The sequence below is a fragment of the Pelodiscus sinensis genome, chromosome 24, assembly GCF_052426305.1.
Source record: "Pelodiscus sinensis isolate ZL-2025 chromosome 24, ASM5242630v1, whole genome shotgun sequence".
Taxonomy (NCBI): Eukaryota; Metazoa; Chordata; order Testudines; family Trionychidae; genus Pelodiscus; species Pelodiscus sinensis.
Window position 1 is genome coordinate 12,791,000 of NC_143075.1, and position 27,092 is coordinate 12,818,091.

General features: G+C 48.6%; 1 protein-coding gene across 1 annotated transcript; it reads right to left on the minus strand.

Moving 5' to 3' along the window:
- Positions 1-678: 678 nt before the first annotated feature.
- On the minus strand, positions 679-22,417 carry LOC102462193 (solute carrier family 2, facilitated glucose transporter member 5). Its single transcript, XM_006127095.5, has 12 exons — positions 20,899-22,417; positions 18,726-18,824; positions 16,469-16,629; positions 15,040-15,164; positions 13,125-13,277; positions 12,907-13,032; positions 9,646-9,833; positions 9,159-9,269; positions 7,629-7,730; positions 7,043-7,118; positions 3,600-3,727; positions 679-2,672 (listed from the first exon to the last, which is right to left on the minus strand). Exons 1-12 carry the CDS (start codon positions 20,950-20,952, stop codon positions 2,439-2,441), a joined length of 1,557 nt encoding a protein of 518 aa, XP_006127157.3. The 5' UTR covers positions 20,953-22,417; the 3' UTR covers positions 679-2,438.
- Between the last annotated feature and the right edge of the window lie 4,675 nt (positions 22,418-27,092).

The following is a 27,092-nucleotide window of genomic DNA, read 5'->3' on the forward strand; positions in this document are numbered from 1 at the left end:
CACTCTTTGGGGCTCAGGGGAGCAGGTAGGATTTTCTTGTGTTCTTCATCTCCAGCTCGCAGTGGCAGAGTTGGCCCTCAACACCTCTACCCAGGCCGCAAGAGTGAGCTGGCCATTCTGACATGATCCTCAATGGACTAAGAAGGTTGGCATCGAGCAACCATTAGCAACACAGAAGCCTCTCTCAGCCTGCGCCATACCAGAGCCCTTGGCCAAAGTCGGTCGTCATCCAATCAGATTTATTTACAGCTACAAACCTATTGTCCCAGCACAACCTGTCAAGACTCTCTTCTGCAGGAAGAACTAATGTTCCTCTATTCCTCACCAATTCTATTCTGAGACCTCTCCATTTCTGCTAACTATCGCCACATCAAGAAGTTGCAGCCTTCTGGCTGAGGGAACTTTTGTCTACTCTGTTCTGATTCTGATTCACTGTGATCTTTATGCCCTGCTGCTGCAAGCTTCCCTCCTCACTTGTCACTGGCTTTCTGAGGCCCCAGCTGCTGCTGTTTGGTTAGGTGGACTACAGCCGAGGGCCAGCCACTCGACATTCCTTGCTGTTTAGGCAATATTGGCTTGAACGGCAGAGCGGGAAGCTGCTTCAAGCGAAGACGAAAGCCAGAGAGCTGAGCTAGGGTTGCCAGATGGTTTCAACAAAAATACCGGACACACTTGACATTACATCACAATCTACATTACATTTTATTTAGAAAATACCAGACATTTATATTTTCTCATTCATATTTTCTCAATTTGTTTCCTGAACAGAAAGCTCAAATACTGGACTGTCTGGTTCAAAACCGGACACCTGGCAACCCTACACTGACCTGGGAGGGGTCTACTTGGCGCCACGCTGGTTTGTCCCAGGCCTACAATGTGACAGAAACTGCATGTGGAAGTGGAGAGGCCGTACCTGGGGGGACTTCAGTGGGAGAGGGGCTCAGAACTCATGAACCCCAGGATGCAAAACTACCCAGAGTTGCAGCGGGAAGGAGGTTGAGGAGCCATGTTTTTTCCTTCGCTGGGAAGTCCCACACAGCACCAAAGCTCAGCCCTATATCATGTTGTTGTTGCTCCTAGCCACGTGGCTGCATGATTATGTCAGAGTTGGGGGATGCCAGAGAGGCCCAAAGGGTCCAAGCTGCCGGAGGGAATACTGGGGGTGATGCCCACAGGTCCCTCTATGTTCAGGGAGAAGGGATGTCGGGATGTTAGGTTTATGGCGAGGGGTCTCCCCTCTCTGTGCAGTGCGGTCTAGATGCTAGACGAGCAGTGTCTCCCCCACTGAGTGGGGTCTCTCTTGCTGTTGGGATGGGCCACCTGGAGCAGGTTCTGAAGATAGACCAGGGTCCCTCACTAACCCACACCCTCCCCAGCCCCACAGCTCTCATTGTACCATACTCTCTTTGTCTTTATCTTTTGGTTTGGTTCCTACTGCGATGACCCCAGTTAGTACGTGGCTTCCATTGAACTGACAGCCTACATCCACCAGAGGGCAGCACAGTCTACTGGCCATAATAGCGCTGGGAGGTAGGCATTTGTGGCATCTAATCCTGGTTCTAAACTTTGCTGCCTCCGTTTCCCTGTCTGTAAGACAGGGATAGCAATACCTGCTCCTCCAGAATTCGGACTAGGTTGCAGAGCACTTTGGATGCACCAACTCAGTGTAACCCAGCAGACTGAGAAAGGGAAAGTGAAGTCTGCTCTACAGCTTTAGCTGAGGGCCAGTTGGCTCATGCAGCAGAACAGGGGCGGGGAACCTTTTTTGGGTCAGGGGCCACAGACCCACAGAAAAATCAGTCGGGGATCGCAAACCCATGAGAAACAAAACTAAAAACAACAAAAAATCTTCATTGCCCTGGCCCCCCTGACTGAGAAGAAGAAAGACACCCCCTACATTCTCCTCACACACCAGAGTAGTGTGATTCTGTGTGCTCCAGCCCTACAGGGAGATGGTAGAGGGGCTAGAGCATCAACTTGAGCTCCTGATGTTGGGGGAGGAACCCCAAGCCTCAAGGCCTGGATCCAGGCAAGCCGGGGGCTGCATCTGGCCCCTGGTTCTCTACCCTTGTGATAGAGGCATGTGGATTTAGCTCCTAAGGCCCCAGGTTCAATCCCACTTGCCAATGACCAAGGTTCGTCAGCTCCACATAAGCATTAAGTGACATTTTTTTTGCTGGCTGAGAGTTAAGGCCCATAGTTAGCTCAGAGAATGTAGTTTCCCTTCTTAAACTCAAACTATTACCACCACCATTCATGCTAGTACTGGCAGGGGGCAGCTAGCGTGACTCCGCTTCCTGGCTTCTACAGACACTCTGCTGCTGTGGGAGACATACGAAAAAGTCTCGAATGAAAAAGCAAAGGTCCAGCCAAGCTGCTGCTCCCACACCAAACAGAACCCCTGCTCACTGCTGTGTTGGTCTGCATGCTGGACTGGGCTAGAGCACACTGACCGCGTGTCCTTCCTTCTTCTTCTCTGTCTCTGGAGCTGGCTGGAAATCGTCCAGCTCTTCTTTGTCCATCTGGAGTTCTACCTTGTTCCTCTTAGCCATGATCTGATTGATCTCCATGAAGGTTTTGCCCTTGGTTTCAGGGACAATGAAGAAGATGTAAATGGCGGTGGCCAGGCAGATGGCAGAGAAGACAAGGAAGCAATAGGCTCCAAGCCCTTTCTGGAGGAATAAAAACCAGAGGAGGAGGAGTCAGGGAACATGTAAGGGATGCAGGTTATGATAAGTTGTGGGCTTTATGCGGCTGTTCACATGTCACATGGCTTGGGAGCACAAAACTCTGCAGTAACTGAACAAAAGGCAGCAGTATAGACCCTTATTTACTTTAATTGTAACCATGTGCAAGGTTCTGGCTTCACATCCATGGGGCCTGATGGCTATGAACAGGCACAGTCTGGGTTGCAGACCTGATTCTTATGTGTTGCGTCTTGGGTTGTTCATTCACACCCGTGCAAAGCAAGCAGCAAGCACCCCCTGTTCTGAGGGGTTTTACACCAGCTTTGCACAAGTGTGAAAGACAAGATCAGGCAGGAGAGGTCAAGCACCATCATGGCACAAGCTGCCCACACAGTAATGCCAATACATGTCCATGCTGAGTGAGGGGGATCCCTTCTCCTTGGAGCATCTGCATCTCCAAAGCCCATTTTGAGCCCAATTCAACGCTCACTGAAATCAGTGGGAGTGTGTTAGGTTCAATAAGCACCAGACCAGGCTGTCAGTCCTTCTGTCTGGCTAAGTATTTACATCACACTCAACCTTTATGTATCACTCCCTTGAGCACCTTAAAATGCTCAAGAAAATTTCAGTGTTCCCCTTTAAAACTGTCATCCTACAGGCAGGAAGGGGCTTCTAGCCTTGAGTGACAAACCCTTAAGTGACTCTAGAGATTGCTCCCCACCAATATTCCCTTTTATTTTTTCCACCCATGTGAAGAATGCATTTTCTTATGTGCACGGTGGCATGTGTGAATGTGCACCACCAGTAGAAACTTCTGCTGCCAGCTGTAGGCGCTCTGCTAATCAAATGGGCAGCATTTGAATCCCTACTGAGTAGCCGCCCAGTGTACAGGGAACACTGCTCCCCACTCACCTGCATGTAGCTGAAGACAAGCCCCACCGTGAAGTTGGAGAGCCAATGCACAGATCCACCCACCATGAAGGCTGCAGGCCGGGATGACTGAAGGAACATTTCAGTGATCATCACGGAGGGGATTGGACCTTGAAGAAAAGGAAGAGTTTGAACACTTCTGCAGCCATTTCTGTTGACCAAATCCTTAGAAGGGACTACACTGAATGGACAATAGGAGGCAATGGTTTCTAAAGGTACGTCAACACAGCAGGGCAAAAGTCGAATTAAGATACACAACTTCAGCTACATCAACTGCGTACCTGAAGTTGAAATAGCTGAATTCAGTTTTTGGAGCTGTCTACACCGCAGGAAGGCAAAGGAAGAACACTCCTCCTCCGACTTCCCTTACTCCTAGTGAAATGAGGGTTACAGGAGTTGGAGTAAGAAGCCCTCCAGCTCGACATTATTTTGAAATAATGGTTTGCTGTATCGATGCGCTTTGTTATTTCCAAATAACGTCAGTTATTCCGAAGTAACGCTGCTGTGTAGACGTACTCTAAGGAACTAGTGTTTACAAGTACCTGGATAAACTAACCACAGGATGAAATGATAAAAAGCAGAAAGCAGAGAGGTGTAGCTAGCCTTTGTCACTGTTATCCCTCCTGCCTTTTCCTTTCCCCAGGTGGAATTCCTCAAGTCTCCCACTGCTAGACTGGGCCTGCATTAGCCTACCCAGCAGGTCTGACAGGATTCTCTGTGATCCCTGTTACCCAGTGATCAGATGGGCTTCTTAAACCAAACTGTTTTTTGTTCTCACAGTGAGTACAAGAAGGAAGATCAAAAAGATTTTAAAACGGCGGTGGGGAACCTATAGCCTGGGGCCCAGATCCAGTCCCCGGCTTGCCTGGATCTGGCCCCTGAAGCAAGGCTCCACCCTCCCAGTATCGGGGAGCTGTGCTCAAACCCTGTTGCCCACCTTCTGCCCAGACCGCACACGTGACTCCTGTACCCTACCAGATCCACCAACTCCCAATCCACTCCTGCACCCTTCTTCCTGCCCACACCCCACACCCCAAGCCTGCTTCCCAGCAGTGCCCTCCCACACCCTGAACTCCTCATTGTTGGCCCCACCCCAGAACATAGGGGGGCCCACAAAATCTATTAGCATGGGCCCCCCAGGCTCTGGTGTGTGAGAGGAATGTGAGGTTTTCCTGTGGGTCAGCGGTTCCTGATCCACAAAAGGTTCCCCGCTCCTTTTTAAAACAACAAAGAGACTGCCCTTGTGTCTATCTTCCCTAAGGGCCCCACTTCTCCTCCGATAACCCAGGCAGGCCTGACTTCTTCCCATACGCCACGTGCCTGTGCCAATCTGGTTTCTCAAACAGGTATCGCACCACAACTGCCCTGCTTCCCCCTGGAGAAAGTCCTGCTGTATGTAGCTGGGCTACCGCGTCCACACTGCTGTATTTGGCAGTGCTCTAGCATATCAACACCAGAAGCCACGGGGCTGAGTGGGCAGCAGAGCGGGCGCACCCTCAAAGTGAGGATCTCTGATGGGGCAAAATGGCTTCCTTGAGGGCAGGCGGCTGGTGGAACAGTCGCTGCTGTCTGTCTCTGCTAAAGAAACTGAGCAGTGGTGACGTTCCTGGTGGGTCAGGGATGGGCAAAGCTCCCTGATGGGCAATCTAAGAACCTCACTGCCACCCATAGCTGGCAGAGAAAGGCACAGGGGGCCTCTGTGAGGGGGCTCTCAAACCTGTGGCATTTGAGTGTTCATGTGACATGGCAGCATCATTCAGGTTTGGCCCAATGGCTGACAACCCCACTCACTCAGATTTGGCCTGGCCACCCCCCTGTCCTGTCAGAAGAAAGGCTGGGCTAGTCCAGAGTGGCCCTGTGACTTTGCATGCTAGGCCAGAATCCCCAGAGCAGGGAGTCGGGCCCAGGAGCTACTGCTGCATGGTGAGCGTGGGTCAGGCTAGTTCTACAACCCCTGATCCCCTCACAGTCCCACAGCCTAAGTTTCCAGGAAGAGGGGTGGCCTCCATTTTGGATTTTGCCCCACATCTCCCCCTCTGTGCAGTTCTGAAAAACCCATTCATGTAGCTAGTTACATCAGGGTCAAAAGGAAATGAGGAGAGGGAGGTGGGATCATTCCTTGGCTGGGAGTTTACAGCCTAGGCAGAGTGCAATTAGGGAAGATGAGATCTCACCAACACACCCCTACCGGAAACTGCCACTCTGCAAGGAGAGCCTCCTGTGTCCAGCTGGCATTCCCCAGCCAGTCTGACCATTCTTGTAGGAGGGGTAAGCGGGGGGAGAGGATGGCAGTTTCCACTCGCCAGTGAAATCCTTGCAGGAGCTTTGAAAGAGAGTCCGCTGCAGCAGTGTTAGGAAGGCTCCTTCAGCAAACCAACACAAAGCCCCTCTGCAGCAACCAGGCAAGGCAAGTGTAAGGAGTTACACACCCAGGACAATGTCTCCACGATCATGTCACACACTGCTGTCTCACACTTCTTGGCTAGGTTTCCCAGATGGTTTAACCAAAAATACCGACCCCCCCCTCCCCCAAAAAAAAAAAATCAGGGAAAAAAATTCTCTTGAGGAAAAAAAAAGGACCCCGACAGCAGTTATTAAAAAAAACAAAAAACCAGTATGGCCCCTTTAAGAAGAGGCTTTTTTTCCGGCAGCCATCTTGTTTTTCTGCTCCAGCCACAACACAGCTCTCCTGGGGAACCAGGTAAGCGGGGCGGGGAGGGGAAAGGGGCCTGGCATGGTCCGGGGGGGGGCAGCTGGCTGCTGAATGTGTCCGTAGGGTTGCCAGGTGTTTGGTATTTTCGCCTCCTGGCAGGGGAAAAAAAAATCAGAAACTACCGGACATTTTAGGTGTTCGGTATCTTCTGAATTTTTTTTACCGGACAGGAGGTGAAAATACCGGACTGTCTGGGTCAATACTGGACACCTGGCAACCCTATTCTTGGCACAGCCTGGGCAGAATTCGGTTGATTGGGGATAGCTGGGCCCTCCCCCCCCCCCCCCCCGTTGGCCCACTTGTAGCATATAAATGCAAGATAACAGCATTCAGAGTAAACCAGTGCGATTCACCCTCAAGGAAGGGTTTGCTCCAAAACGTACTGGGCATGTCTCAGACACCAGCAAGACTGTGTCTGTGCAGATCTTGAAAATATAAGATCACAACTCTCTCTTACCAATATACTTACACACTCCACAGAGATCCTCCGTTAGCTGTCATAAGAAGGGGCCTGCATGCCTGGGGCAGAAAACCCTATTCCCTGGCCCATGCATGCAGCCTAGCTGGCAAACAACAGGCCTGTATCATTACAGCTAGGTCACTCAGCCAACACACTAGCTGATCTCTATATCAGCTTAAGTTGCTGTTTAAGGCGTAATGTCTTTGTTATACCGCCCTGACGCAGGGCATCCGAGCGGCCTGGCACACCTACTCGCTCCAATGGCGTGTCCGATGACATAGGCGACGACGCAGACTATGCTGAGGTATTTCATCCACCAGACAGTGAACTGAGGGAAATTAAGGCATCGAATTACAGTCGGTTCTCTCCTAACATGGCCCACAAAGTCAAGGTGCTGTTTGCAAGGAGACCTTGGGAAGCTGTAAGCCCCAGGGGGCTGCTTTGTGTCTGGCTGAGATCGTGATGGAGTCGGGCCAGGCAGCATCACTACCTGAGTGACGCTTACATCAAGCGGGAGCCTCCCTTCCTATGAGCAGGCCCACGGGGCTCTACCAGAGTTGCACAGGGTCAGACGTGCTAGGGGGAGGGAGGGAGAAGCAACCCAATTCAGCTCTGAGTGCACTCGCTGCTCACCCAACCATGTAGTTAATGGAAGTGCTGCTCTTTTTCTGCCAGGTCGCAGCTTCCTGCTAGGGTTTGTGGAGAGTGGACAAGGTGGTGCAGGGAGGCCTGGCATCTTTTCCCTGCTGCTTTGGGAATAGTCACCCTGCCCACATGCCCTAGAAGGTCACACAGATTAGCAGACACACTCCATTACCTAAGCCATGAGGGCTCGTACCTGGAGATTGAGGGCCACTGTTAACACAGCACAGGCTACGCAGCAGATGCCAAAGCCAGCGAGAAGCAGAAGCTTCCTCCCCAGGGACTCGATGATTAAAACCTGAGGGACAGGACACGAGGGTAAGGAACAGGGCACCGAGGGAACCCAGACACCTTGTCCTCAGAGGAGAAAGAGGAAAAGTGGCTGTCAGCTCCTGGGGGAGGAGGGAGAGTGTTCTTAATACATTTAAAACCTGGCCAGCTCTTAATACATTTAAAAGGCAGAGCCACTGCAGGGTTAGCTCCTGGGGCCAGGAGTTAACCCTGGTGTGGCTCCCCAGCATATCAACTAATCAACTAGTTAATGGATTCCATCGACCAGTTGATTAAACTAAATTTAACATCCCTAGTTGGAAGTCGACAGCAGGGGATAATTGTCCAGCAAATTCTAGAGGATGGGTCAAACCCCTCCCCTCAAAACCAAACCACCCTATAGAGACATTTGTATTTTGTAGATTCCATGAGGTGGTTCTATGAGGTAAATTTCAGAATCACCAGTGAAGTGCAGATTGGAAATCAATTAGAACTTGCGAAAGCTGAGGACTTGTACACCCGCCCCCAGCCCAAAAGGCTTAGTGCTCTTGTAGGGAAGTGAGCAGTCCCTTCCCTGACTGTCTAATCCAGACCAGGATTTAGGGAGACATTGTGCAGACACACTGGATGGGGCAAGCTGTGCTTGTCAGTCCAAGACAAGATGTGCCTAAGTCCAGAAGCCTCAAGGAGGATCCCAGTCAAGTCCTGACTCTCCTCTCTTACAAGGGGCACTTCAGGTTTATACTGTGCTCTTCATCCACAGATGTTGCAGCACTTTACAGGGGTGGATAAGTATCGTTAACCAAGTTTCACAGATAGGGAAACTGAGGCAAAGAGCACTTGCAGGATCTGCTCAAAGCCACACAGCGAGCCTGTTGCAGAACTGGGAATAGAACCCCAGGCTCCTGGCCCCAGGCTCTGCTCACTGCACCAAGAAAAAAAAAGTCCCCTTTTTTGTTATGGCTGCCTGTGCAGCCCCAGAACCCAATCACCTGTCTGAGTTGAAGAGACTTTTCTCCACGTTAGCCCAGAATGTCATGGGCAATCTGTGATTCATGGACATATGGGCAGGGCTGTTGCCCTGGACCATATCCACAATCTCCTCAGAGTTACCATAATACCCATCCATTGCAGCAACACAGCAGACACAAGGACTTAAAGGGGGAGTTCGAGAAAGTGGCAATGAAACACCTGGGAAGGAAGCTAAGTGGATAATAAGTAAATCCCATTATTTCTTCAAGAACCTTCCCATCGCATGCACTGACATAACCCACTACTGCACAGCATGAGTTTAAGGAAACAATTTTCCCCTGTTTATTATGATTTCAGCACCAGGGGACTTTTTCTCTCAATGTGAGAGGGTCCGTTGTGTTAATTGCAATGGTATAAATGGGCCCAGAAAATTCAAGGTGGGCAGTGAGGATTAGAACCTGGAGGTCAGGGGGGAAAAACTTACCGCTACACATGTCATGACCACATTGACTGCACCTATCCCCACGGTGACATACTGCACATCATTTAAGTTCACACCTGCTGGCTCGAAAATGTTGTTTGTATAGTAGAAGACCTGCAATCAAACCATACCTGCGGTTATACGTGGCCATTCACAGAGTCAGGCACCTCCAGGTTGTTAAACCAGCCAGACACAAATCCAAGCTCTGAACCCTCCCCCCAAAACTTTGGAACAGCCCACGTGTGGCCCCAGCTGTGGAGACTAGTTCCTTGCTCCATAAATCTCCAAACCTGAAACCCTTGGGCAGAACCCACCTAAACAATCGGACCCTGATCCAAATTTCACGGCAAGGGACCAATCTTGTTTTCCAAGAGTAGGGTTTGGTGCCCATCTGGAATGGGTTCTAGTGCCTGTGCCAGCCATTCCTGCCTGAGAAGCCAGGTTCATTCCTAGCCCGCCCACTGGTCTTTCTGGGTGGCATCTCACCTACCGCATTAATTCCAGAAAGCTGCTGGCCCATCATCATAATAATGATGGAGATGAGCTGCCACCTCAGGGCCTGGAAGGTGCAGAGGTTGAAGACGGACAGGCGACCTTCCAGCTTCTCCGACTGGTCTTCCTGGCGCATCTCTTCGATCTCGTCATCCACGTCATCCCAGCCTCTCAGCCTCCTCAGAGCTGGATGGGAGGAGGGAAGGGGAAGTTGGGTTTCCCCATAAACTCAGTTAAGGGGAGGAGGTTGGAGTTATGGAAACCAAAGGGGGACTTGAGCTACCCCAGGAACAAGAGGTCAGTCTTGGCCACTTCTGCTCTCTGGAAAAGGGAGAGCGACCAGCAACAGTCACAGGACTGGAGGGAGGGTCTTGAGGAGGGTCCTTGGAGCATATGAGCCAACAAAGGAACAATGAGAAGGTGGCCAGAGTTCCCCTCGCTAACAGTTTGACCAGGCCTGGGTCTCCAAGGAGAGCGCCAAACCATCTTGCAAACAGAGTTCAGGGACTTTGAGTTCTAGTGATTAGCATAAGGCACTGGGAGCCAGGATTCCTGGATTCTACCCCCGGCTCTACCACTGACTAGCCTCTTTCTATTTCAGCCCCATCCCATTAAACTGGGTTGAAAAGTATCTGCTGCCAGGGAAACATAAATGAACTACTGTTTGCCAAGTGCTTTGAAAGCCTCAGATGTGCTATAAAAGGGTAGGACTGCGAGCTTAATGCATCCCAACCTGACCTTACCCACAGCATATTCCTATAATCACAGACTCATAGAAGTGTAGGACTGGATGGAACCTCAAGAGAGCTTCTAATCCAGCTCTCTGCTCTTGGGGCAGGACTAAGTCCTAACTAGACCATCCCTGACAGGTGTTTGTCAAAACTGCTCTTAAAACTCTCCAGTGACAAAGATTCCACAATCACTGTCCCCTCTGTTTTTGTTCTGTGCACCAAGGCATGTTTGGAAGTGCACCAACAACAGAAACACATTCTGCTGGCTGTGGGTGGCTGTGCTTTTCAGCTTGATGGCACCTGAATCTCTTGTGGGTGGCCACCCAAGTGCTCATCTTACAGGGAACACTTGTCCACAACCTTCCTAGGCAATTTATTCTAGTGCTTAACTACCTAATTTCTAACCAAACCTCCATAACTGCAATTTAATCTTATTGCTTCTTGTCCTATCCTAAGAGGTTAATGAGAACAGTTTTTCTTCCTTTTCTTTACAACAATCCTTGATGTACTTGAAAACTTATGTCTCCTCACAAACTTCTCTTCTCCAGATCAAACAAACCAAGTTTTGTCAATCTCCCTCAGAAGCCATGTTTTTTGGCCCTTTTATCATTTTAGTTCATAGAATACTAGGACTAGAAGGGACCTCGAGAGGTCATTGAGTCCAGTCCCCTGCCCTCATGTCAGGACCAAATACTGTCTAGACCATCCCTGATAGACATTTATCTAACCTACTCTTAAATATCTCCACAGATGGAGATTCCACAACCTCCCTGGGTAATTTATTCCAGTGTTTGATTACCCTCACAGTTAGGAACTTTTTCCTAATGTCCAACCTAAACTTCCCTTGCTGCAGTTTAAGCCCCTTGCTTCTTGTTCTATCCTCAGAGGTCAAGATGAACAAGTTTTCTCCCTCCTCCTTATGACACCCTTTTAGATACCTGAAAACTGCAATCATGTCTCCCCTCAATCTTCTCTTTTCTAAACTAAACAAACCCAATTTTTTCAGCCTTCCTTCATAGGTCATGTTCTCTAGACCTTTAATCATTCTTGTTGCTCTTCTCTGGACTATCTCTAAATTATCCTCATATTTTCCAGAACTGGACACAGTACTCCAGTTGAGGCCTAATCAGTGCAGAGTACTGCAGAATAACTATTTTTCGTGTTTTCTTTATACCACTCCTGCTAGTCCATCCCAGAATGTTTGCTATTTTTTTTTGTAACAGTGTCACATGATTGTCTCTTATTTAGCTTGTGATCAGTTAGGACCCCAGATCCCTTTCTGCATTACTCCTTCCTAAACAGTCACTTCTCACTGTCCGGCTACGTCTACACTGGCATGATTTTCCGGAAATGCTTAAAACGGAACAGTTTTCCGTTATAAGTATTTCCAGAAAAAGCGTGTCTACATTGGCAGGATGCTTTTCCGGAAAAGCACTTTTTCCGGAAAAGCGTCCGTGCCAATGTAGACGCGCTTTTCCACAAAAAAGCCCCGATCGTCATTTTCGCGATCGGGGCTTTTTTGCGGAAAAGAAATCTGTGCTGTCTACATTGGCCCTTTCCCGGAATAGTTTTCCGGAAAAGGACTTTTGCCCGAACGGGAACAGCATAGTTTTTCTGGAAAAGCACCGATGATTTTACATTAGATCGTCAGTGCTATTCCGGAAATTCAAGGGGCCAGTGTAGACAGCTGGCAAATTATTCCAGAAAAGCGGCTGATTTTCCGGAATAAGTGGCCAGTGTAGACACAGCCTCCCTGTGCACAATGGGTTGTGCCTTCCAAAGTGAAGAACTTGACAGACATTCGTCCTTATTGAATTTTATCCTGTTTACCTCAGATCATTTCTCCAGATCACTATGAATTTTAATCCAAACACTTGCATTGCAACTCCTCCCAGCTTAGTATTGTTCACAAACTTTATAAAAGCCTCCTCTCTGTGTCATTATTTAAATCATTGATAAAAATATTGAACAGAGCTGCAGCCATTCCTGATGGCTCGATGTGCCCTTTCAGCTTGACTTTGAACCTCTGATTGTGAGACAACCTCTGGGAATGATTTTCCAGCCAGTTATGCATGCACCTTAGAGCAGCGTTTCTCAACCTTTTTTTATAAAGGACCCCTTTTTCACACACAAAATTATAAGTACCCCCAGTACCTACAATTTTCAGACACACAAAAAAATGTTCTACCATTGCAATTTAAACAAGTTAATCGTAGCCGGGCGGGTGAGGAAACTTTTAGGTGTAAAAAGTACAAAAATAATCAAGCGCTTTAAAACATAAAACAAAAGTTCCGTTTTCTCCAAATTTCAGTTGTGTTGACGTACCCCCCAGACTTCTCTCAAGTACCCCTAAGGGTACTCGTAGGTACTCGTAGGTAGGTTGAGAAACACAGCCCTAGAACAGTTCTATACAGGTAGTAGTTCCCTAGTTTGTTTATGAATGGAGACCTCATTTCAAATCCATGCCACCCAGCCCTTCGCCTTGCCCTAGTTCTCCTGCTAGCACTGCTAAGCGGATGCGGCTGTACCTTGTCTGGCTTGTTCCTCATTGCCCTTCTGTATCAGCAGGTACCTGGGACTCTCAGGGAAAAAGGGCAACAGGAGGAGTTCCACCACTGCAGGGATCCCAGTTAGCCCTAGTAACACTGGCCAGCCTGCAACAGAGAAACAGATCCCCAGGTTCCCCATGAGAGCGTTCATCCACGCAGGAGCAGTCAGAGACCTCATCCTCAGCGCAGGGCTTTACCTTCAATGGTTCCAAGGATTTTAGTAAGCCCCAGGACCTGAGCTGCAAGGATGCCTATGGTGATGAAGAGCTGGGGCACCACTCCGGTCGCACCTCTCAGGTTTTTGGGGGACATCTCTCCCAGGTACATGGGAACAACGTTGGAGGACAGGCCTAGGTGAAGAGAGAGAGGTTAGTCCTGCTCTGGGATGCAGCCACTTGAGGGACTTGACTAAGGTATTTTGGCAGAAGATGACAAATGGCCTCCTGTAGGACACAAGGGCTGATCAGCACATGAGACTGGAGCTTGCTGTGTGCTGCTGCCTCACAGGTTCCCAGCTATCCCAGAGTAGCTGAAAGCATATTGCCATCTGATGATCCTGCTGGCCTGTGTGATGAAAGCCAATGGTATTTTTTTCTCTCCATTGGAGCTTAGAATAAAAGAGTCGGCAGCATTAGCTTCATTCCTACTGTGAAGGTGTCCAGGGTACAAAGCCCATCACCTTGGCTGGCATCTTTATTGGGCTGGTGTTCTAAGGCTGGATGCGTGTGCTGCTCCTTCCCACACTGTATACGCTGCATGGATAAACAAGCCTTTCGCTCTCCATAACTTAGTGCCATCAATGGGTGTTGGCTAACACACAGAGAAATGGATGGAGGCTCTCTCTATACCAGGGCTAGTCTGGGGACCTGGTTATAGCACAAGTTAGCATCCTAGGACTAATCAGGATTCTGACTGCCCAAGGTTTCAACCCCATTACAGGGGCACAGTTAGGTCTAGTCTATGGAGCCTTCATTTGCAAATTTGACACCTTTAATCAAGGTTTAAACAAAGACCTGAACTGGATGGGCCACTGCATTCAACACTTTAATGACATCAAAAGCTAAGTATTGGGCACGTACTGCCCACTCAATTAGCCTCATTTAGCACGGACACTCTAAATGACAAGATCCCCCCCTTTTCTTTCCTTCCCCTCTTTTTCTGCTATTTATTTGTGGCTCTGGACCCCTTGCTCTGCTCATGTGAAGAAGTGGGCTGTGCCCACAAAAGACCATGATCCATCTACATTTTTTGCTAGTCTCTAAGGTGCTGCAGGACCATTCGTTGCTTTTTAAGTTTTTACACGGGTTGGAGTCACTTTTAATGTAAATTCTCCATCTTCATTGTGAAATGGGAATTAATGTGGCCTTATACCCAGACTTTCCTGTTTACTTTATAGGACATGCAAGTCCCCTAGTAAACTTTGGGTGGAGTTTAGGTGTCATTGGACTAGAGAGTCAGTGAATTGATCCTAATCAGATCTGGAGGATCATTACTTACATAATGCTGCCAGCATATGAGGTGCTGGACAAAAGATAAACTGGGTCAAACAGAATCCCCCACCCACACAGCTTGAGCCACTCTCTTCTCCTCTAGTCCATTTTGGTATAATAGATTACAAGGGTGCTGAAACTATCAGATAGCAGTGCCAATTTTTTACCTTTGGCACCATTCCATTCCTGGAATGGATTTATGGATCTGGCCACACTTAGCTTGGAAGAGTTCTGCTTGGGGTTATAGTTTTAAGAAGCAGGTAATATAAGCTTTGCCTAAAGTATTTGAGAAGTGAACTGCCACTAGCAAAGCTGCAGCTGTTATGACATATAGAACCATGGTCTATCTTAAACAAGAGTAATTTATTAAAGAAAACAACTACATTTACAGACCAATGGGTTTCCACAGAGCTCATATTCCAGCCTTGTCTTCTTTGTTTATCAGTAACCCCACCCACTCTGTGCACAGCACAAGGAGTCAAGCAGACATGGAGACACTGTACTACTGCGCGTACTGTCCCTACAATTTAGTCCTTGCATACCAACCCGCTGTAACACATGAACCACCTAGCCCAGAAAATCCTGCCCCTTCTCCTACCTCTGCATACGTCTTTTCACTTACCTGCACATATCCCCACGATGATTCGTGAGAGAATGATCACTTCAAAGGTCTTTGCCACTTTGGAGGTTCCCATGAGGATCGCAGGGACAATGGAGAAGATGTTATTTACCAACAAAGTGCCCTTTCTGCAGAGAGATCAAGAGGGTCACAGTTCTAGCTTATTATTGTTTTTACTTGTACTGTGGTATTGCCTAAAGGCCCCAGCTGAGATGGGACCCAGCTGCTCTAGGTGCTATACAAGCACATAGCCAGACAACACCACCCAATGGGGGCCTGTCGATGGGAGCGGAGGGAAGGTGAAAAAGGTAGCAGTTGCCCCAGGGACCACCCATTATAAAGTCCCAGCCACTGCCACAGATGGCCCTGCATTTTCTGCCCAGGGCCACGCCCCTTCCAGGAGCACAGAGTTGGTCCCTCCCCACCTTACCCAGGGGCCCATGCAGGTTGTTGGCATCCCAGGACACACCTGCAGCCTGGAAGAGCTTATAATTTAAACAGACAAGACCAGGCTTGCCAACAGGGGGAGGAGGGGCAGGCAAAAGTGGCATCTGCCCTGGGGCCTGGCGATTCTAAAGGCCCTGGGGCTCCCAGCTGCTGCTACTGCCGCAGTGGTGATGCCCAGAGCTCCCAGCCCTTTAAAATACGGCCGGAGAATCTCAGTGTGTGCTCTGGGCATCTCTAAGGGCTTGTGGAAGGACCAGCATGGTGCACTCTGGGTGGTGCTGAGGCCTACCTGCCGAAGCTACACCCCTTCCGCCTGAGGACCCGCCCCTTTTGGAAGTATAGACACCCCCCACACCTTGCCCAACATGGCTGTCAGCTCCCCTGGACATGACTGACAAAGGAAATATCCCATTTTGCAGGTAAGGGACTAAAGCACAAAGAGATTAAGTGTCTTGCCTAAGGTCACTTAGGATGCCTGTAGCAGAACTGGCAATTTAACCCAGTTCAGTACTTCAGCCACAAGTCCTCTCAAGTTTACTCACTCGCCTCTGGAGGATTTTTCTCACTATTTGACGCAGGAAAGCAGGGCAGCTGAGACCAGTGGGGAAGGGATCAGAGACTCCTACGGTGGGATCTAACCACAAATGCTTTAGACAAACTAAGAGGCTTAAAAATTAATATTTAGATGGGGCAAAGAGCATAAAGACCAAAGGCCTTGGCCTAATGGATTGAACCAAATAGTGCATCTGGTTCAGTGTCATGCCTGCAGTTTGAACATGTCCACTCTGCCCACAGTACAACCAGATCTGTTGTTCTGCATGGGGAGAGGTTCGATTCCTCCCTCATCCTAGTGGAAACCAGTGGTCTGGATGCATAATGGGAAGTGTTGAATCAGATGTTCCTGTAAGAAGACCTTTCTTCAAACCACAGCAAACTGCCCCTGAACAGATTACAGACAGGCCATCTTATGGGGCCCATCACTCACCTGCCACACTTGTTCACCAGAGGGCCTACCATAAGGGACCCAAAGAAGCCTCCCAGTGGGAACATAGATACTGTGAGAGACCAGAGCAGCGTTTGGAAGCTGCTGTCCATGAAGTTGCTCGTCCTATTAAAATAGGTTTGATTGTAAAAGTTTTTCATGATCTAGAAAAAGATACAAAACCAGACTTAATTGGTTTGGCAGGGGAGAAAATTCTGGTTATTCATGCAATAAACCTAGCAGGGGGCCAAACAGAGTAAAGCTCCATTGAACAATTTCTCTTGCTAAAAGAGGAAGATTTAGTTTAAGGCTTGTATTAACAAGAGAAGGTTTAACAAACCTACAGTTAAGGCCGTGACTTATTTAAAAGGTCCTGCTGCATTAATTACTTGCTTGATTTTCAACACTCCCATTGATTTCATTTGCCATCGGGCCCTATGTTTTCTGTGCACAAAGCCCAAAACACATGTAATCCCATAATGCATATGGAAAATGTTTATGTTGGACCACACCCTGTTTCCCAATTGTGGTTCCCCCTAAACTTTTCAGCAGAGCACCAAACCCTTAAGCTATGTTTACTCCTGGAGCTAGGGGTGTGAGTCAGTGTTCCCTCTAATTTTTTCCATTAGTGTGCAGAATAAATTTTGTCATGAGCACCGAGGCATGTGCAGATGTGCACCACCAACAGAAATATATGCTGCCAGCTGCTGGCACACTGTGCATCAGCTGGGTGGTATTTTAATACCTCCTGGGTGGCTGACCAAGTGCTCACTTAGAAGGAACACTGGTGTGAGTACCCGCTAGCTCTCATGGAGCTACAGCCCCAAAAATAGTAGCAACCCTGGCTGCTATGCACAGGCAGGCAGTGGTAGCAATGACGGCCTATATGTGTGGTTTGTACTCAGTACAGCTGGCCTGTGCCACTTGCTGTTCCTGTGCTGCACAACTATTTATCTATTCGAGTCATATGTCCAGCTCCAAGCATACAACACACCAGAACAGAAAGAGTTTCCAGTTTGAGTGGATATATCAGGCTTTGCTGTTTTTACTGCACTAGCTCAGTCAGAGACCTGTGAGTATGTCTGGTGGCAAAAGCGGGAAATTACACCTCCCAGTTACAGTGTAGACACACTTAAGAAGAGACAGGGCATAGGGAAATGTATCCCAGGCCTCCCATGACCAATGCTACCCTTCAGAGTCTCAGGGAAACCGTACTTCGATAAGAGACCAGCAAACGAACACAAGGAGAAGGTCTCATTCCTCAGCAAGGCCGACCTCGGAAGATCATAAAAGAAGGAAGTGCAGAAGTCGAGCCAGGAAGTGAGTATGATAGTGTACAGCGCAGAGGGCGGGCCCACTGGAACATGAATTTTGGTCATACGTAGGAGGATGGTGACTTTATGGGCAAAAGGAAAAAGAAATGTTGGGGTCTCAGATGGATCTAAAAATATCAGTCCTTGGGAACAGGGGGAACTGATGCCTGTGCGGGGAAGGGTGCAGGAACAGCCACCCAGAGGGGCACGGAGGGGACAGGTGGGGACACCCCATTTAGCAATTAAAATTCTGGCGAGAGCATAGGGAGGGTGCACCTCCTGAGTGCTGCCATGCGTCACTTGTGCTTGGGAACAAAGTCTACTTATTTATCAAGACCAATATGACCACACTACAGTGTTACAGGATAACCAGCTCTATAGAGAAATGCCCGAAGCCCAAAGTGGAATCTTACCAAGGGTCCAGCCCTCTCAACTTTCCATGATAAAGGATTTCAGGCCTGTGCTTCACTGTCTCCATCCCCACAGCTGTCCAGTGGGCAGGCGCAGAGGGAATTCCTACACCCAGCACACACTAGCCAGATGCGTTGGGGGGTTAGAATTCATACAATGGGTTATGAGGGTTGGAAAGCAAAGGCCCTCAAGAGAAATACATACAGAACGGAACAGGGGCTGGAACCAAGTGTTAGCAGGCAAAGCCTAGGAAGACAACAGAGCCAATTTCAGGGCTATCCTGAGGTTATATTTCATGCCTACAAACCATGATCACGGCATGCTACCAACACAGGCAGAAGGAGGAGAGAGAACACTTCTGTCTTGGGGGATTCCTCCCCACCATGGTAATCCTAAGGCAGAGGGAGTTCAGAAAGCCTAGGCTGTGCATAAGTGTGCAAGCATGCACACACACGTCACTGTTTCTAGTCTGCCATTTGTTTGTTTTTCCTCCCCTTTGGAGGCGGTTTCCTGCCCCCCCAGTCAGCCCAACCTACCACCTCTGGATTGTTGATCACGGAGACATTGTAACCATACTGGAAAGAGGATCCAAAGGCAGACACCAGTGTTACACATGCAAGCAGAAGGGTCATTTTCTGCAGGGAAGAAGAGCAGTTACATATGTGGAAATAGCACTGGTTTCTCCCTGTGCACGTTTACATATAGAACCCCCCAGGTCATTTGTTACAGCAAAAGACATTGAAACAATTGGGCTCCTGCCCCTTTATGTCTCTCTTTGGTTTAAAAGGAACATTTGAAAGATCGCTCACAGTAAAACTCACTTTATTCTGCCTGAGTTTTCCCTTATATGAAACTTCAAGGCAACACCCTTTCTCTAGAATCAATTGGGTGTTGAAATCAAAGAGATGCCAAGAGCCAAAATAAATATCATAAAATTTTGAAGAATGAATACAATTCCCCTCCTCCCCGTTGCTCTTATTTTCTCTCTCATGGCCGCTCTGCCAGCTGCATTTTGGAATCAACCTGCTGATGGGCCCATTCCAGCTGCTGTTAAACTCAAGTGGAACCTTTCCCTGGATGTCAGACTGTGCCCTATGGGAGCAGTGCTTTGCGGTTGTCCAGAGGGGAAAACCTGAGTGCAGGATCTGTGTATGTTGTTCACAGGCAGACAGTTCTTGGGATCACCAGCCACTAATCTTCCACAATAGGTTACATCATGGGTTCCCAAACTGGGTTGGCGGGAAGAAATTCCAGAGGGGGTGTAAGGTGAGCCAGCCCTCTCCCCCTATCAAGTTTTGCTGCCCCAGTCAGTTTTTTTTTTGCTCAACAAGTTTTGCTGCTATTTTGGGGTGGGGGATGGGGTAAGGGTTTCTCAAAAATCAAAAAGGGGGCGTGATGCCGAAAAGTTTGGGAACCACTGGGCTACAGTATCCCAGGCGGTTGCTAAGGACTTCTCAATCTGCAGCCAGCTGTGCTGTAGGCAGAGCTGCCTTTTACAGCTTACTCATGCACACTATTGTTTTTTGTGGGCAATTGAATTATATTTCCATTCAGCCATGGGTTGTTTTCTCCTGCCTCCATTTGCCTTAGTGGCCCTGGACCTTATCCTTCCGGAATGCAGTCATCAGTGTATCTATTCCAGCACAGAGGACTTGTTCAGCCTCTTTAACTGGAGGATTTCTCAGGAGTAGGCAGTACTTTCCCTCCTCCCCCACCCTGTTCACACTCTGCTCTTTAGGGCTGTGTCTACACTGGGCCACTTATTCCGGAAAAGCAGCCGCTTTTCCGGAATAACTTGCCAGCTGTCTACACTGGCTGCTTGCTTTTCCGGAAAAGCACTGACAATCTACTGTAAAATTGTCAGTGTTTTTCTGGAAAAACTATGCTGCTCCCGTTGGGGCAAAAGTCCTTCTCTGGAAAAACTGTTCCGGAAAAGGGCCAGTATAGACAGCCCAGTAGTCTTTTCCGCAAAAAAGCCCAGATCGCGAAAATGACGATTGGGGCTTTTTTCCGGAAAAGCGTGTCTACATTGGCCACGGACGCTTTTCCGGAAAAAGTGCTTTTCCGGAAAAGCATCCTGCCAATGTAGATGCGCTTTTTCCGGAAATACTTATAACGGAAAACTGTTCCGTTTTAAGCATTTCCGGAAAAGGGTGCCAGTGTAGACGTAGCCTAGCTCTGTCAGCAGCTTGCATGCAAACCAGCGACAGAGAGGTGAGGTAGCTGCCCCAGGTCCTGCGGTGAGTCAGTTTCAGAGGCAGGATTAGGCATGCCTGACTCCCAGTTCCATTCTCAGTCTTCTTGATTATGCTGGGGGGGAGCCAGCCCCATCCAACCCTATCTCCAGCCTGAGAGCAGTGCGCAGAGGTGCTCCACTCTGTGCGGCTCTCCACAAACACACAGTGACAGACAGTTCCCCAAACACCTACTGAACAGACAAGAGAGATCAACGGGAGAGACAGAGAGGGGCAAAGTGACTTGCCCAAGACTCACACAGCTGGTCAATTGCAGAACCTGGAATAGATCCAAGCTCCAGTGTCCCCTAGGCAGCACAGCCCCAGACATCAATAGGTCCATAATTGTAATAGTGCATGGATCAGTTTGAGCACAGCTTGCCAGACCCTCCTGTTCTCCCCCTTCCCCATTTTCCCCAATGAAACTTTTCTGCAGTCTTCACCATGTCAGCCAGAAAGAACCAAGTGAACTCACCCCCTTCCTGCCCTCACAGGTGCCAGCGCTCTCCAGCTTCTTTGTCGGCTTCATTTTGGTGGGTGAGGCGAACACTCAGATTTCAGACTTTTATAGGCAAAGTGCGGCCGGGGATGCCCCAAGAGGAATGATAATGCGCTGTGAGTGTGGCAGGGACACCCAATAATGCGCTTTATTGCCCACCATAATCAGTCTGTCCTCTGGACCTTCCTGGGGGCTGCATGACTCCCTCGTGTCTCCCTAATGGCTCCGCTTTCCTTTCCTCTGTTGAAGGCCCCGTCCCCACGAGGATCAGTCTCTCTTGTGCCAAACTCCCACTCAGACTGGCCTGCTGCTGCTGTGGCTGTTTGAAGAGGCTCTGTGCTGCCCTCGCGGTGGGGAAAGCAGCTGGAAAGGCAATTGCAACAGGCTGGCTCTGCCCCAGGAGAGCAGGTTCACATCTGCAGACACAGCACTACGAGCCAGCCTGCGGGCACAGAGATAATATTTTCTCAGGTGCTGTAAATTGCTCTTCAGGTAGAGACAGCGCAATCTAGGTGCCTGAGCACAGGACCGGGAGCCAGGAACTCCTGGGATTCCAACCCTCTGCGGCATGGAACAAGTTCATGTCACTGAATCCTGCTTTCTCCGTTTGTTAAATCAGGGTAGAATCACACACCCAATTATGCTCCTATTACACACGCACGATCCACCAATAATCCAGCCTCTGCATCATGCAACAGGGCTACTGAAGAGTCTGGGGCCACTGCTGGAGTGGGTAATCGGGCATTTGTTTGAACTACGCTTTGGTAGCGCTCGGGAAACCATCACATGGTACTGAGCCAGACACAGGGGCAGAGCACTCTGAGCTCATATTAATATCACTGGATGGTGAGAGTGCTCGGCGCCTCTGAATCGCAGGCCCTGCTCACAGTAAGTCTTTGGTATTGCTACAGTCCTGCACGAGAGAAAACCCTCGTCCATGCTGCACAGGGAAACGAAGACAGAAGCCGCCGTGTATTAACGTTGCTGGCGTCGGCAGGGCTCCGAGACTGGTCCAAACCAACGTTACAGGCTCAGCCGACGAAGCTTAGCATGGGGCCTGCAGAGCACGTGTCTGTTCTCATTTGGTCTCAGTCTCGCTCCAGGCCCTCTTCGGCTACACAACGTCCCCTGTCTGAGCACTGCGCTCTTGGGGTCCGATCCTGCAGCTGGTGGGAGTCTTGCCCTTGACTTCGGTGCAGACAGATCAAACCCCAACTACGGGACAGCCCGGTTTTAGTCCTGCTTGTTGGCACGAGTCCAGACTGGGTTAGAACCTTCTCATGGCAGCGAGTTTGCCCTGGAATGCAGCACAGTGCGCAGCGCGGTGACTTGTCCGAGGCCGGCTGCTCAGGGCATTGCTGCTGGTCGCACAAGTGAGACACGTTTCCTTCATTTTTAAAAAGGTCTTAACAATTTTGGCTCAGCTGTCTGATCTGCTGCTTTTGCCCCAAAGCGTATTAACCCCTCCGGCCCCAAATCCCACTGCATACAAAGTGCACTGGAGAGGGGGGAACAAGAGGGGGAAGAGTGGCAGGGATCGGGTACAACTCTCCTCTGCATTCTAACTCCGAGAGGTTTTTTTTGCACGGCACGGCACCTTGTTACAAGTTAACCAGGGTTGCAGCCTGCTGATAAACTAGGAAGCGAAGTTCACAGATTGTTTCATCTCATCTAGGATTTGTACTACCCACCATTGCTACTGTTCATGGCCACCCTTGTTTTTAATTGCACTTTGCCTTCTTGGAACCTCATGAGTTGCACGTGGGTCGCTCATGGGCCTGCTTTTCTTTCCCTCTTTTACGGGACTTAACACAAGACAGGGCACAGAATCCACACTCAGCATTTCCCCCCCTGGTTTATATCAAATGAATGAGATGGCCATTCAGATCAAAGTAACAACATCTCAGCAGCAGCTCCCATAATTAATTTCTTCCTTTCTTTTGTCTTCAGGGTTTGTTTTGGGGATGGCTTGTTTTCAACACAGAGTAGTGACTGTTTATGCCAAGTCCCTTTCAAGCTAACCCAAACCCAGGATGCAAATAAAGCTCATGTGATGTGTGCTACAAATGGCCATGCTAAAAGTGTACACATGATGCTGAGCAATAATGTAAATAGTAATCAACAGCTATCTGACTGTAATTAGGGCAAATGAACCTATTAGAAACAAGGCTAGTAGAGGGATAGGAAAGAAAAATTAGGGGAACAGATAAATCCGAAAGCAGCAAACTAACAGACTCATAAAAACCACACTCATTCCAAAACAACTTCATTCTGTGTACGCCAAAACAGATTGAGCACAGCTGCCTTTCCAGGAAGGATTCCTTCCAACAGCAGAAAAGAGACCAATGCCCAATGTTAACTTGCCCATGTAAGCATCCTGGTAGGATAACAGCCTACTGCTGACAGCAGCTAATAGAATGAGTGAGCTAATTACTGCTTAGCACATACAAATGGAGGGCAATACTGCAATGCTGAACAATCCTGGGTTTAAAAATCCTTCTGATGATCCAGTGTGGAAGGGGGTTGGTTATGCATGGATGCCCCAAGCTCTGATTTCTCTAATTAAGCTTAATTATGCAGGCATCCCCAAGAGCTGCACCTCTCCACAAACTTTTAGGACTTAAAGTGTGCAAGAAGGTATGCAGGGGCTGAGTTGCCTATCAATGGAGGAAGGAAATCCCGGCATCCACATTCTGGCAATAAGAAATATCCAGCACTGCACAATTCTTTACTGATGTCAGTACAAAACATGTGCCAGGGTTGGGAAATGAAGGAACACTGAATCGAAGTACACATGGTGCTGCAGATGCAATGAACTAGAGAAAGCAGCTGTTTAAATGGTCTGTTTACTATTCTGTGCTAGCAGGAGGGAAATTAACGATGTCTAAAATCACACTTCCACTGGCTGAGAAGAATCTCACTGTGGAGGAGAATTAATCAGAGAGCAGAAGTTGGTGAATTCCTGGAGGCCCATAGGGAGCCAGCTGGTCCCATGATGTCTGGTCTCCTTGTTTCTAGCTTTCTGGAAGTGACTGCTGTAGTTGCCACAGTGGCATTACACATACAGCCCTGCACAAATATATAATTTGAATCTGCATCCAAGGATGCTGATATTGGCAGATTTGCAGGGCTCTAATTACATGACTGCCAGTGGGAGGGGGAAGCATCCTATGTGGTTTGAGGGGAGGAGAGGGGTTTATGAGATGATCTATTAAGATGTGATCCACTCTATGAAAAAATAATTGGCAAATCCTACTGTGGAGGAATAATTCAATAACAGATCCTTGTCTATGGATACACAAAAGAACATCACAAGCTCAGATTTTACCTCATTATATCTGTGCAGCTCCATGGATTTATGTTTAGTAGAATTTTGCTGTTAGAAAAAGTTAAGTTGTAGCAAATTCATTGTCAGGAAAGTACTTGAGAGGCATTATGTACACATCAGCGGCAGCTGGGATGGAACTCAGATTCTTCTATTTCAAAAAACACAGGACCCTACCATTTGAGCTGAAGGAGAATCTCTGTGAGCAGTACAGGCCCTATGGCACACAGTAGAACAGTTAAAGCAGAAGGTAATTTGCTTTGTTGGAAGCCAAAAATGTTACATATCTCACAAACATTCTTAGGATTTAAAAATGCAAACAAAAATAGCTCTCCAGTCCTGGTAAGAACACACACACTCCACAACTAATTGTTCCCCAGTGGCTTTTTGCTGCTTGTTTTGTAATAAAAAACTGTAATGCCCACTGAATGCCCTTAACAAAATCCTTAACCTCTTAAAGAAAGGAGATACTAAACAGCTAAGCGCTTGAACAGCAGCTTCTTCATCTTACAAAAACTGCTTCTCTCTATTAGTATCTCACCTCTTCAGCATAGCAAATATTTGCATTTGGCAGAAGATTTGCCTCTCTCATCAAGGTCAATTAGCAAAAGGCCGTTTGGCAATAGTAGCTGGAGGAACTTGAGACGGGGAAGGCGGCTTTATGCTGCAGCCCAAACAAATTGCTGCTGAGTTTCTAGCCAGCCATCCGGCCTTCTAGTCAGAGTCAAGATCACAGGAGACCACCAGATCAGAGGCTGCCCATCAGCACCCAGCCAACTCCACACCAGGCCCAACAACCAGAACTAGACCCAACTATTACTGCCCTCAGAAGGCTAAACTGTGTGCCACAGACAGGGAACAGGAGGGAGCTAGCTGGACTAATGCCGGAGGCCCCCGTCATGCCAGGGTATTGATTAAGGGACGTATGCTCAGATGATCCCACCAAGTAATCTAGCTGCCGTATCCCAGGCTGCAGGGGACGGAGCCAAAGCAAAGATCCCAGAATACACTGGAGGAAAAATATCCACTCCTGACCCCTACAGGCGACCACTTGAACTTCTGAAGCAGGAGATCTTAGGAACATCAGACAGAAGTGACCCTCCAGTCCTACCCAGCATAGTTCTCCACCACCCCCGGCAGCCGCATCATACAAACTCACTCATTAACTTATCAAGCTCCACCTGACAGCAAATTAAGTTGTTTGCCTCATTTAATTTTGTTTTATAACAGTCACATTCTTCCGAGATAAGCACACGGTTTAGTCTCAGAAGTGCATAGATTACGCTAAGCCTTTTGTTATGGCAACCAGGTGCCCTATCAGACTGTAACAAACATGTGATAACCTAAAGGACTTCACAGGAATCAGTCTGCTGCGTGCTCTCTTACTCAGAACAGGGTAGAAAGTGCTGCCTCATGCTTTTAAAGGAGGCCCCTGCTCACGTGGAGACTCCCCATTAACTCACAGCAGTACAGAGTTTATGATACACGCTTGAGCAGTTCCAAGTCCATCCAGTGCAGGGAATACAACAGGTGGGACTGATCCTTTAAAGGCTAATGGCCTGGAGACAGCCAGCCCTGGTCAATTTTCACACACAGTAGAAAAAGAGCAAGAGATTACAACAACCAGTAAGTGACTCAGTTGAGGGGGGAGATTACAGGGAGAAGCTGTAGGAAGGGACAGGCTCCTGCAATAAGATTCTAGGTGGCAAGCCCCAGGAGTTGTGACTGGGTATACAGACCCAGCTGGAAGCTTTGTTTTTCTTTTGTGATTGCATGGTCATTTGGACAACAAATAGAGCCCAGAACCAAGGATTAAAGTCTAATCTGCTGTAGCTAATAATTCTCCAGGAAGCCAGCATGTTACAGGGCACCCCCCCAAGTATGTGCGCACACAGTTTGTTACAGGCTGGGTACACACACACAGCATCAGTAGACAGGACATAGAACACCCGGATTCCATTCCTGCATCAGGCATTGACCTATGGGCCTGAGCTCGTTGCTGCTCTTCCTTGGTGCAGCATGTTGCACAGCGGGGCCCTGATGTTGCCAGGAGCTGTAAGGGGCCACCTGAATCCAAATTATAAAAGGAAAACAACCAACCAAGTATTTGTACCGGAAATATTTCCAGGGTGTTCCATTTCTTTTATCTGCTGCCTCTAGCACCAGCGTGGCAACAGCATTGTCATTTCACAGGCAGGGTTTAATTTCAGCCACCGTGCACATCAAAGAATTTTCCAGCTCCCAAGGGTCCATGCTTCACCCCTGCACCCAAATCCAAAGAGGAGAACTTGTTTGGAGACACTGGCTACAGTTCGGCTGCCCACAGCAGTCCTGTGCCTGTTGAATAACTTGTGAGGGGGGAGGAGTTTGTGCGTGAGAGTTTGGGAACGTTCTGTATTTACTCCTGCTGTCCAGGGTCACAAAACTAGGAGCTGAAAGAAAAGTTGAATTTTGTGGTGAAAGGGGCAAAATATTCAAAGCTCCCAAGTTTGATTTTTTCAGAAGAAGCAATGGGCTCTAGGATGGGAAGTTTCAGCAAATCATGCTTGACTGGAGAAAATCAGCTTGTGAGCAAGGGAAAAAGGGGAGGAGATAGAGCAGGAGCTAGGGCTGAACCATAAATCTTTGTTAGGGCCTAATGAAGAGATTATTAGTGTGAAAGAGACCAGACAACACAGCTGTGTTTGAAACGTGGGGTGGGGGGAAGGGAGGTGTTCAGATTATACAGTGATGGAGCTGTTACAGACATTACAGCCTATTTCCGCTTCCCTATGGAAGGGCATGTCTTCACTGGGCAGAGATAGATCGGGGCTGGGGGAGGTTGACAGACACAATGAATTGACCA